The 12045-nt window shown below is 34.8% G+C and overlaps 1 protein-coding gene across 3 annotated transcripts; it reads right to left on the reverse strand.

The window, feature by feature from the left end:
• Nucleotides 1-75: 75 nt before the first annotated feature.
• LOC122027114 (serine/threonine-protein kinase prpf4B-like) lies at nucleotides 76-9654 on the reverse strand. 3 transcript variants are annotated; one of them, XR_006124292.1, is made up of 15 exons: nucleotides 9190-9654; nucleotides 7323-8689; nucleotides 7065-7240; nucleotides 6707-6927; nucleotides 6564-6632; nucleotides 4481-4553; nucleotides 4232-4385; nucleotides 3841-4132; nucleotides 3622-3736; nucleotides 3257-3420; nucleotides 2971-3045; nucleotides 2468-2868; nucleotides 2017-2067; nucleotides 1471-1514; nucleotides 76-375 (listed from the first exon to the last, which is right to left on the reverse strand). XR_006124292.1 is itself a non-coding variant. In XM_042585965.1 (12 exons), exons 1-12 carry the CDS (start codon nucleotides 9562-9564, stop codon nucleotides 2680-2682), a joined length of 3270 nt encoding a protein of 1089 aa, XP_042441899.1. In that variant the 5' UTR covers nucleotides 9565-9654; the 3' UTR covers nucleotides 2287-2679. The 3 variants fall into 3 exon arrangements, 1 of the variants encoding a protein (XP_042441899.1); XR_006124291.1 differs by having other exon boundaries at nucleotides 1471-1521; XM_042585965.1 differs by lacking the exons at nucleotides 76-375; nucleotides 1471-1514; nucleotides 2017-2067 and having other exon boundaries at nucleotides 2287-2868.
• Nucleotides 9655-12045: the final 2391 nt, after the last annotated feature.

The following is a 12045-nucleotide window of genomic DNA, read 5'->3' on the forward strand; positions in this document are numbered from 1 at the left end:
TGATGCTACAAGAATTGTATTCTTAACCACTGGTTATTTGTGCTACCTCAGCATTCGCAAATGCAAAATATCATATGATTAAATGATTCCACGAACCCTTTTAACCTTTTACGCACGTAATAACAGTCAAGGGTTCCTTTTCTAAAAATAAAATGAAAAGGAGAAAAAAACGTCTTTATATACAAGCAGCAGCCGTTAAATTGTGTAGGAACTTTATCGCCATCTGCCTAACACAGTTTAACTATTTTATTCAAGCAAAACAGGCTGAAAACTAGTAGAAGGTTGAACCTAGACAATTTATAACCATCCCCGAAGGTCTTGGCAGCACCCTCCGTCTATTAACTTAGATGAACCATTATACATCGAACTTAATTTCTGGAGGCAGAGTTTAATAATAACACAAAATTAGGACACAATTTTACCAATAACTAAATTCACCAAATATTCAATAAGGTAACACAAATTAATGTATTAAGCATTGGACCTATGAAATCAAAATATGAGGGTATCTTGCTCATGATGGTAACGCAAGAATAAGACATTGACCAGCGGAATTAGCTAGCAGTTAAAAAAGAATTACTGGTACCAAGGTATAAAAGCAACTGTTGTCAGAATGCAAGCTGGTGACTACAAACTTTGTAGTCATAATGATATTTGGATTATTCACTTGGTACCCTTATCAAACAAAGACTCAAATACCAACACGAACCTAATACACCTATCGATCACCTGCAAACCTTTTTTAGAAAGTCAAGTGAGATACTTCAATGTACCACCTGCATTTAAACTCCAGAGGGACTTAAGACTTGTGGTCCAAAAAAACATAGCTACTTGTGTGATAAAGCAAGCACTAGTAATCTAAGTAGATGATACCAACAACTAAAGATAGGTTGAAATGAGAATTGAATACAATGCCTAACAATTTTTTTTTAAAAAAAAACATCAATCATGGAATTAAAAAAAAAAGTTTAATTCAGAATGATCCCAATTGTAGTTGAACCATCTTTGACGAGCTCTTTACATTAAAACATATAAATATATAATAATTGGTTGTTCAAATACTTGTGCTTGGTTAGAAAGGTATTAAGAAGCACATGCAAATCTGAGCTATACCTTAATCCTTACACTGCAGTATTTTAAGAAAACAAATTAGACGCATTTGGACACTGAACAATGCCATTTGCAATGTAGCATAAAGTTTAAGATGAAGATCTACTAACCACTATAACATTTATCAGATGTCTTATTTGGTCCCAATATTCTAAATAACTTATTAGAAAGTGAGATGGATAAAGTTGATCAGACACGCTCAAGCAGTTCACTAAGCTGCTAGAAAGCCAGCCCCACAATCAGGTCAGTATCAGGTAATTGTAGCTTAATTTTAAATGAAAATGATTCAAACAATATGCTAATATGTATTAGATAACCCTATTCAGCAAAAACTGAAAACGAAAGATAAGTAGATATTACCATATTGATTTAACAGCACTAGCAAGAGATCCCGCCGCTCCAATCTAAAGTCTCCAGAATGCCAAAGAACAAAAAATCAGAATTGAAGAGCTTGAATTTGAATACATATATAATAAGCAGATGTAGATATTTATTTTCTAAACCAATTTAAATTGATAAAAAAAATCCAGTCCATATAGCCTAGGTACAGAAAATATACAATCAAGAATATTATATCTATGAGTAAAACAGAGATGAAAATTACCAGTGCTAGTGAGCAATAAAGAGTATAATATAAAATATAGCATAAATAATACATAAACCCAGATCATTTTGATGCTGAAGATACTACATGACAATTAAAATAGCAGAAGAATAAGAAACTGTCAAATCAAATCTTTAAAATCAACCATCATAGATACTATATTTCCCAAGAGATACATAATATAGGTTCAAACCCAAAGACTATCTTTCACTGGAGAACTGTAGTATCTACAGATCAAAAGACTCTCCTGTCCAAAATCATTCGTAAGCATATTAAGCTGCCCATCAAACTAAACATGCTACCTTCTTTGGTTGCCTTCTTAGCACCTAAAAGAGTGTTGATAGTAAATAGCCCTGATAGAACAAAAGAGAGAATTAGATGCTTAATTCCCAAAAGTTTATTGTAAGAGAACAGATTTTGCATAAGTTGTAACTCAAGTAATACAGCAGTCCAAATTTTGAGGCCAAATAACCCATCAACTTAAACAGTTAAATGATAATTTTTTCACGCAAATTATTTCAAGTTGAGCAAAGTTATGTCTGACATGATAAAGATGAAATTTCTCTGTGGTCTTATGCCAAAAGTACTTGTATTTTCAAAAAGAACTGAACTATGAACAAGGATTCACATATTTCAATACTGCCAAGCAGGCTGAATGAGACAGCAGCAACAAAACAATTGTCAATTCTATATCTCCAAAAGCAACGAACAAGAATAATTTACAAAGAAAATGCCTTCAGCAAGTTATCTTACAAGAAACAGATTAACATCCCAATGATAAGAACTCCCATGTGAGAAGGCATTCAAACCATTGATCTCTTCGACTCCTCATTAACATGATCCATGATGCTCCAGCCGAGTGAAAACACAAATAAATGCCCAAGAATTAGATGGGTGGGAAAAAAATTTAGCTCACAAGGTAGATGTGAACAGCATTTTGACAGTCAATAAATCAGCATCATAGTTCACTTGCCCGTGATAAATGGATGACTCAAAGCTTGAGAAACTGTCATCCTCTTTTCAGGGTCCAATACAAATATTCGATCTAAAAGATCCTTAAAACTTGATAACAATTTGGGATCCTCGCCAGGAAAACTCGATATGAGGGCACAAATGTCCTTTGGCTTAATGTTGAACAGTAATCTCTTGATAGGCTGTACACAAGAGAGAAAGCTGTTATAAGTATGTCCAAAATCATTCTAAGAATATAAAAACAAGTGGTGTTAAAAAAAAGGCAAAAGAATAATAATACAAACCTTCTTTGTAACTGGATCCTCCTCAGTGGCATGAAAGTTCAAATCTTGATCAAAATGTTGATCTGTGAAGGCACCCTGCAGAAAATGAAATTTAAACATAATCCAGAGGCACAAAAAAAGTACTAGCGCAGAATGAGGAACTTTCTGCATGACACAATTGAGAAAAACAAACAAAAATTTGTGACATGTAATATGACACAAATTGCAGAGTATATAATTTCAATTCAGTATCAAACATTTCAAAGACATAATGTCTCCAGGAGGATAAATTCTGTTTGATTCTCACCTTGCGAAGCATCTTTTTGGGAAAAGGACCCTTTAACTCCATATGAAGTCGAAGCATGTCATTGTTGGATGGCCCAGGAAAGAGCACTTTTCCTGTGTAAAGTTCATAGAGACAACAGCCAACTGACCACATATCCATGGGATGGTCATATGGCAATCCAAGAACTACAAAAGGGAATCTAATCAGTCTGCTAATACATAACATGATAACAAGATGATCTGAAAGTCATGCTGGTATAAAGAAAAAAAGGCTTACGAATACAAGAATTTGATGAACCAAAAAGGATAAACACAATATATATAGAATGAATGTGTCTCTAAGGAAAAGATTTACAGAAAAAAAAATTGATTTGAATCAACACTTACTTATTTCAGGTGCACGATAAAACCGGCTAACAAGATATGGGGTAATCTCATTCTTACCCGCAAACATGGCGTTCCCAAAATCACAAAGCTTTAGAACATTTTTGGCCTCATTTACCTGGGTGTAGAACCAAAATTTACACATGAGATTAGATATCAGCAAAATCTCTCACTTGTTCAAACAGAATGAAATGGGAATAAAAAGCAATCAAGAATAGCTACCAGCATATTATCTGGCTTAATATCACAATGCAGAACGCCACAATTTCTGAGGTGTTTCAGCGCAATGAAAAGCTGCTTCGCGTATGCCCGCACAGCAGTAAGCTTGAGTCCAATGTTACGACCAAATTTCTTTAGAACCTCACGAAGGTTCATATGAAGAGATTCAAAAACTAAGCAAAGATGATTCCGATACTTGAAAGATGAGATGAACCTAACACAATGCCGCTTGTCCTCAGGATCAGCTCCCGCCAATTTCTTCAAAATGACTAGTTCATCTTGACCAGCCTTGTACCTAGAGGAAATTTTAAATCACATATTAAATAGATGAAAATTATTTAAATAGCTTAGGAAACACTTTCTGCACTTAAATATAAAGGTATTATTATTTTACATGGTTTCATTATTGCGTATTATTTTAATAGCTACTTCAGGATCACTCTTCCTAGCCTTGAGATCCTTTACACGGACAACTGTGGAGAAAACACCCTTTCCATGAGCTGCTATAACTTCATAACGACCATCAAGCACTTCCCCAAACCTGTAACCTGAAGACGGAAACTAGCTTATGAAAAGGCAAATTCTCAAGTTCAACAGAACAATTGAGAGGAAAATTGCTATACCAAAATATGGACAAACTTACTATAATAACCCTCTGCATCATCCCAATTGTCATAAAGACAACTTTGATCTATTTGTGGTCCTTCATCCTTGACCTACAGAGATAGAAACACATACTAGTATAAGAAGATAAATTTAAATAGCATTTGCTATCAACTCCACCAACCAATGCTGATTGCCTTGTAACCTACTCCAAAAACAATGTATGAATAAATAAAATGAAAGCTTCATCTAAGAAAAAAAATGTATCAATGAAAGTCAGGTGCATTTTAACATGTGTAGCAGCATTTACAGATTATATAACACATTAAGAAGATAACAGATAAAATCCACAGCATGCAATTTTTTGAAAGGGATAGCACAAGGATTAACTTGGTATATGCATACACTAAATCATGCCAATCTCAATCAGATATCTCTAGATAGGCAATAATAGACCACATTATTAAGTAATACCTTGAGGAATAAAGTTTATGACAAACAAATAATATATAGCCTAGTCCTATAGTAACATACCCTTATTTAAGTATTAAGCTAGTGAGAAATTGGCCAATGAGATCATCTAAATCTAACATTGTAAAATTATATTCCCTTGTTATGCATAGATAACAAGAACACATTCACAACTCAAGAGTAAAAGCTTTGATTCCTTAACGGTGACACATGTAAGTTACCATATTCCAAATTTTTAATCCAGGTTTCCTACTCTTTTATTTTTGGAACAATATCACTCAGGCCTATTTTCACCTTTCAATTATTTATGTACTATTCTCCCTTTCCTATAAACAAAAAAAAAGGGGACTACCAGCTAACTATTACCACCCAATGGCAATAGAAGAAAACAGGATTTAGAACCTTTTTGTATAATTCTTCAAAACATATATGAAATTGTCCAAAATATAAATTTTAATCCAGTTGGCTTCAATGAATATCAGATTATTAATAAATTAGTTTTCTTCACTACATTCAAAATAATATATTTAATTCCTTAACCTTCCCATAAAAAGGATTACAACTAATCCAGATTGCAAGAAACCATAGGCTTTTGTGGATCCAGATAGCAAGAAACCATAGGCTTTTTTTGGGATAAGGAGGAAGAATCAGAAGGGAAAGAGAAGTTCAAGATCTGCTATTGGGGAGAAAATATATTGTTGAGGTGGACAAGAAAAAAAGGAAAAGATTTTATGCCTCTTCACGTAAAGAGCCTCTAAATTGAGAAAATTATAGAGGGAATTAATAGTTTTGTTTTCCTTTATTTAGTTACAGAGTCTTCAATTTGCACAACTCTTGGAGAAAGAATTAGTAGCTTTTGCTTCCCTTCATTTCCCATTCTAACTAGTATACAAAATTCAGAGAACAATGTTTCTGTTAGTTTCACTTGCTCTGTCCTTCCCCACTCCATCATTTTCCCATACTTTTCCTTGCTAATTAATTTCCTAATAAGCCCAAACATTGGTGCTATGTTACTAAAAGATGCACCAAAGTGAAACTAGATAAGAGACATTGCCAATATAATATATTTTTATCTAGAATATTAAAAACTATAGGAATTTGTTCTTGTAAATACCATAACATAATATTTGCTTGCAAGGTACACTAAAGCCATGGATGATCTGCCGCCACAAAATAACTAATCCATGTACCAGTCAACTTTTTCCAATTGCTAAAATATGCTGCAAAGTTTATATCACCAAGCATGGAACACTAAAGCCATGGAACCTCAAGAACCTTGATCCACATGAACTAGGGGAACCATCTCTAAGACAAATTGTAACACCTATATCCTCTGTTCCCCTTAAGTCCATATTTACTACTTTGCTAAATGCAACTATCCATATAATAGGTAGCTAGAAAACAACTAATGCAGCTGAATCAATCATCCAAAAACAGTGACTGAGTATATCCTTCATTCCCTCTAAGTTAGTCTATATTTATTACTTTGCTAAATTCACTATTCATATAATGGTTAGCTATAAGAAAAAAAAAAACAGAACCAACAATCCAAAAATGACGACTGTATAAAAATTACTATCACATTAAAATCGAAAGTTGAAAAACTGCACGGTGTATAGAAAGGACTTAATATGCAATGTCAAAGAGTTTACCATTTTGCTAACCCCAGCAGGTGATTCTCCAAATATGTCATCACTAAACATGTCTGTAGATCTCTCACTCTAAATAGAATAAACAGATAAGAAACCAACTTTAATAATGAATTAATTCAGTAAATAACTATGCTGAAACTAACCTTTGGTGTACCCTCCCCAAGTTCTCCAGCAGTGTTTGATGCTTTATCAACCAAATTTACAATTTGCACAGGTGACTTCTTCACAGTAAATGATGTGTCAACATCAGATGCATCTCCAAAATCATTTGCACTTTCAAGCTCATGACCATTAGGTTTATCCACAAGAACTGTAACTTGTGGGCCTTGTTGCTTCTCCTTATCCAAAGTAGCTTTATCATTTGCTTCAAGTTAAAAAGATGAAGACTTATCATCCAAAGTAAAGTTACAGTGAGGAGAAATCATAGATGAAAGTATGCACATAGATTAATCTTATTCGGATTATCAAACAATATGGAAGTTGATGAGCAAAGTGTATTACCATTCACATTGCCATCAGATGAAGATTCAGCCTGTTGTAGCTGACGTTGTCTGTATTTTTCCAATATAGCTTGCCTTCTCTTTCGGCTTTCTTCTTTAATCTTATCAACATCTTCTTCATCCTGCTTGGCAAGTTGTTGTGTAATCCTTTCTTGGTAGTCATCTTCTTCTTCCTCCCTGATATATATAGAATATGAGACATTAAAGGCAATAAGATTAAAAGGTGCAATCAACCACAGATGCCCGATATGAACCATACCTAATAGACTTTTGCTTGTCTTCTTTGGGATGGTCAGTATGAAAACCTTCCTCCTTAGACCGTGATTTGTCCTTGTGATGCTGCGATTCATCATGCCTTGAGTGTCTAGATTCCATGTGTTTATCCCTGTTAGCACCCCTATCTTTTTCTATCTGTCCATGATTTCTAACATTCTGCACATTAACCTCCCTGTCCCAAGCTCGATTCTTATCTCTATGATCATCAACTATGTTTCTTTCCTGTCTACTATCCCGCCTCTCCTTCTTAAGGTCACTATGGGAATCTCTAACTCTTTCGCTTTTACTACTGCTGTATCTTTCTCTATTCCTATCCTTGTCTCGGACATCATGATTGTCCTCCCTTCTATCATATCTACTATAACTACTACTCTCTCTTTCTGAACGAACTTCTTTTTTGAACTCAACATTGTCTTTGTCTCTAGCGCTGCCTCTGGATCTTTCCCTTACATTATCTCTTGCACGACTTCCATGCCGGTGCTCCCAATCATGTCTGTTATGACTGCCAATCCTCTCTCTTTCCCTATGAGTCCTTTTATCTAAGTCCACATTATCCCTGTCTCTGGCACCTCTACTGTTTCTTTCCCTCTCCTTTTCTTTGTCCCAATTTCCATGCCTGTCATCTTGTATTCCACTGATGCTATTCTCTCTTTCATAAGGTAGTTCATTATTGCTTGCTCGATTAATAGCAATGTCATTATCCAACCTATTATATCTACCAAAATCATCCCTTGAACCTCCTGAATCAACTGGATCATCACCATTGGCTAAGGGTCGTGAAACCTTCTCAGAAGATAGCCTCTCTGTGTGATCACAGGACTTGGACCTATCTTGATGTAGTCTGTCATCATGAAAACTTTCAGAAAATGGAGATCTTCCAATTTCACGGTGCTTGTCCATCAATCTTTTGGCAGAAATGGATCTGCTCCTATCAGATTGCCTTCCATAAACATCCCTTGAATCCACATAATAATCACTCGAGTCAAGCATCCCTGAGTCACTGTCAGAATTTCTTTTTTCAAGGTCATCCTCTTTTCTATGATTTATTAAATGAGAATGTTCTCTAGAGACAGGAGATCTTGAGCTTACGTGAACTTTTGAGTCGTGTACATCATTCTCTGATGATTTTCGTTGTCTTTTTTTAGCATTTGTTTGAAATGCAATTTTTTTCTCCTCGTCACTAAAAGATACATTCTCAAATTTCAAGGATAAAGTACCTTCATCTGACATAGCTCTCTCCAGATGATCTCTGTCACTCTTGCTAGAAAAATCATTTCCATGAACAACCTGATTGTGATCAAGTGCCTTCATATTTTGCGTGCATGAAGTATCTTTGGGCACATGCAAGATCTGCAACCATAGCAACATTGGTAAGTTCCTGTAGTACAACTACAATTTGGTATCAAGAAAGTAAGAATCAATAAGAGTGGATGGTTTCTTTTACTTCACATCTAAGATATGCAACCATTGCAACATGGGTAAGAAGTTGCCTAGTACAACTAAAATTTCGTATCAAGAAAGGTAAGAATAAAAAAAAAGTGGATAGTGTTTTACACTTCTAGTAAGAAAATAAGGTTTCTAATTTTGTCCCTACGGTACATACATAAATTTAGATGGAAGACATTCTAGAAAGATCAAGGATAGCAGATAAAAATTCTACATGCATGTGTATCATGACAATAAAAAATGAGATCCATTTTCCACAACTTCATTGGACTAATAGCATCCATACATCAAACTAGTATACTAGCTAAAGCGCTAACTTACTGAGTGAAAAAAAAACTGAGATTCTGATTTTGAAATTAAGACCCTCAAAAAGTATGGAAGAGGCGAAACTCAACAAAACCGACCAGATTTGTGTCACCATCAAGACCGGCAGAGTTAATCTCGCCTGATTCAGCATCAGAACTCCCACCGAGCTTAAATCCATCGAACTTCCCGCCATTAACCTCGGGACTCTCTTCGTCCTCCTCAAGAATCTCTCCTTCCTCTCGCTCATCGTCGACGACCATCGGCTCTACGGATGAACCCGCCACCACCTGGGGAGCGGGTGAGCTATCCCGAGCATCTTCACCGCTACCGTGCCCCTGCCTGCTTCGGTGATGGTGTCGGCGGCGGTGATGGTGGTGGTGGTGCTTCCGCCGCTTCGACGAGCCCTCGGCACCATGATCGTCCGAAGACCTTTGGTGCATCGAGGAGGGGGAAAGCGGCTCCCCGCCAGGCATGGCAACGATCTCGATTTCGGGGACGGAGGGATAGGGTTAGGGTTTCGCAATGGCAAATAGGAAACGCGATGCAAATAATTGTGGGTACCGAAAAGATCGAAGGAGTCCATCGTTTCATTATATTGACTTGGTGCTTAACGTAACGGGTCGGATGGAAAAACGTAAGCCGTTATAATGGCATTTATCACTTAAATACTTGCTCGACCAAGGTGTAATTTTCATATAGGGTAAAATTATGCCGTGTTCGAATTATTAAGACTGCTGAATTGCTGTCTCTGGAATTGATCACACTGCTCAATTTATACCCTGGTGGGAAATAACTTAAGTCATGAAATTGAATTGAATTCTATAAAAAATTGAATTCAATTTTCATGTTTGAAATGAATTGCAACTTAAGTTATGAAATTCTTATGTTTTATCATTGTAAATTGCTTTTCCCACCCCCTCTGACAGCCCACCCCCTATCTCTCTCCTGCTAAATGACCTTTTAACCCTTCTTTCTTTAAATAACAAGTTATGTTTTTCTCATTTTATTTACCTCTTTAATTTTTTTTTCAATTTTATTTACTTCTTTAGTTTTATTTTTTTAATAAATTTTATTTATTATTTTTCTCATCAATTTTTTCATTTTTTATCTATATTTTACTTTTAATTTTTTTATAAATAATAACCCCTGAAATTTACTATTAAAAAAATAAAAGATTACAAGAGATCTAATCCTCTATTCCAATATCACCTGTCTCTGTTCCCACTTGTTACCTCAACCCACCGTCGGCGGCACCACCGACAGCCTTCGGTCGTCGCCTCGATTAAAATTATATCCTAGGGGGAAGGTGAACGTAGTGGGGTCATATCGATACGATCAACGCCGAAATTTGGCCGGATTTGAACAGACTTTCCTTCACCATCGATCTGAGTCCCTGCTCAAATTCGGTCAAATTCCGATATCGATCGTGTCGATGACGATCCTCCTCGGTTTACCTTCCCCCTAGGGTATAGTTCTGGTCGGGGCGACGACCAGAAGCCGTCGGTAGCGAGCTGGAGGTGACGAGTGGAACATGGGGAGAGAGAAAATTGGAGACATAGGATCCGATTTTATATTACAAATATAAAAATAGTATGATATTCTTGTCGAAAAAATACTTAATAAAAAAATAAAAAAATAAAAATAAAATAGAATAAAACATAATATAAAGATAAATAATATGATGGAGCTGGGAGCGAACGTGTGAAATGTGAAAATCTACTATAAAAAATAAATAAAATATTACAAATATATAATAAAAAATTATTTAAAAAGAATAAAATTGATAAAAACTGATTAAAAATTAAAACTGTTAAAAAAAATTTGATAAAAAATTGATTAAAAAGAAATAAAAATTTGTAAAAAAAGAACACGGACACTTAATATGGCCCAGGGGTATAAAGGTCAAAAAGTGAGTGGGGTCGGGTGGTGAGTGTGTCAGGGGAGGGGGAAAAAGCAGGTCTCTTTATCATTTTATCCTTCTCTCTTTTTTCTTTTCTTTTTTTACAAAGAAGAGAGAATGAGAGCACAATGGACATAATATGGAGAATTGAATTCCCTATCTAAATCACACATAAAGAGGTGTGATTTACTTTTGCCTTGTTTGATGGAATTGGAATTGAATTCCATATCAATTCTTAGCTAAAAAATCATTCCAAAACATAGAATTCAATTCCAATTCTAAAAGGAATTGAATTTCATATCATTCCAAACAGGCTGTACGGATAAACTAAATACCTGAATTAAAAAATAAAAATAATAAATCAAGATAAAAAGATATTTTTTATAAATTGACTTAAAATTTTTAATAATAAATTCAACTTCCTCTATATCTCCACACCAAGGGGGAAAAAAATTATTTCCACTTTTTTATATAAATTTTTCTTTACTTTAATTTCTTAATACACACCGATTTATAATTTTTTTAGGGTCGCAGTTCCATCGCTCGCCCGCATCCATATCTTTACATGATCTTTCCTCGTTGCACAGTGGTTTGTGGCCTGCATTCTCTCCAACAGTAGAGTTGCGGTAAGCGTAAGTGTCATATATACTCGTTCACTAGGACAACTAGGGATGTAAATGAGTCAAACCGTTCGTGAGCTATTCGAAGCTCGATTCGATAAATGCTCGTTTAATGAGGCTCGTTAAGATAAACAAATCAAGCTCAAGCTTCATAATATTCGGCTCGTTAGCTCCTGAACATGTTCGTTAAGCTCATAAATCAATTTTTAAATAATAATAATAATAATTTTAATATTGAATTTATAGATTTTACACTCTACTTATGAAAAACATAGGCAAATATATTAAATTTATTTATTAGAATAAAATTATAAATTTTAACAAGAATATTATAATTTTTTAAAAATATATAATTTAATTTTTAATGAATATTTAAATTTATAATTTATATTTATTAAGCTCGTTTAGGCTGGATAAAAATTTGAATAAGCTCG

This window comes from Zingiber officinale, chromosome 10A, assembly GCF_018446385.1.
Source record: "Zingiber officinale cultivar Zhangliang chromosome 10A, Zo_v1.1, whole genome shotgun sequence".
Taxonomy (NCBI): domain Eukaryota; kingdom Viridiplantae; phylum Streptophyta; class Magnoliopsida; order Zingiberales; family Zingiberaceae; genus Zingiber; species Zingiber officinale.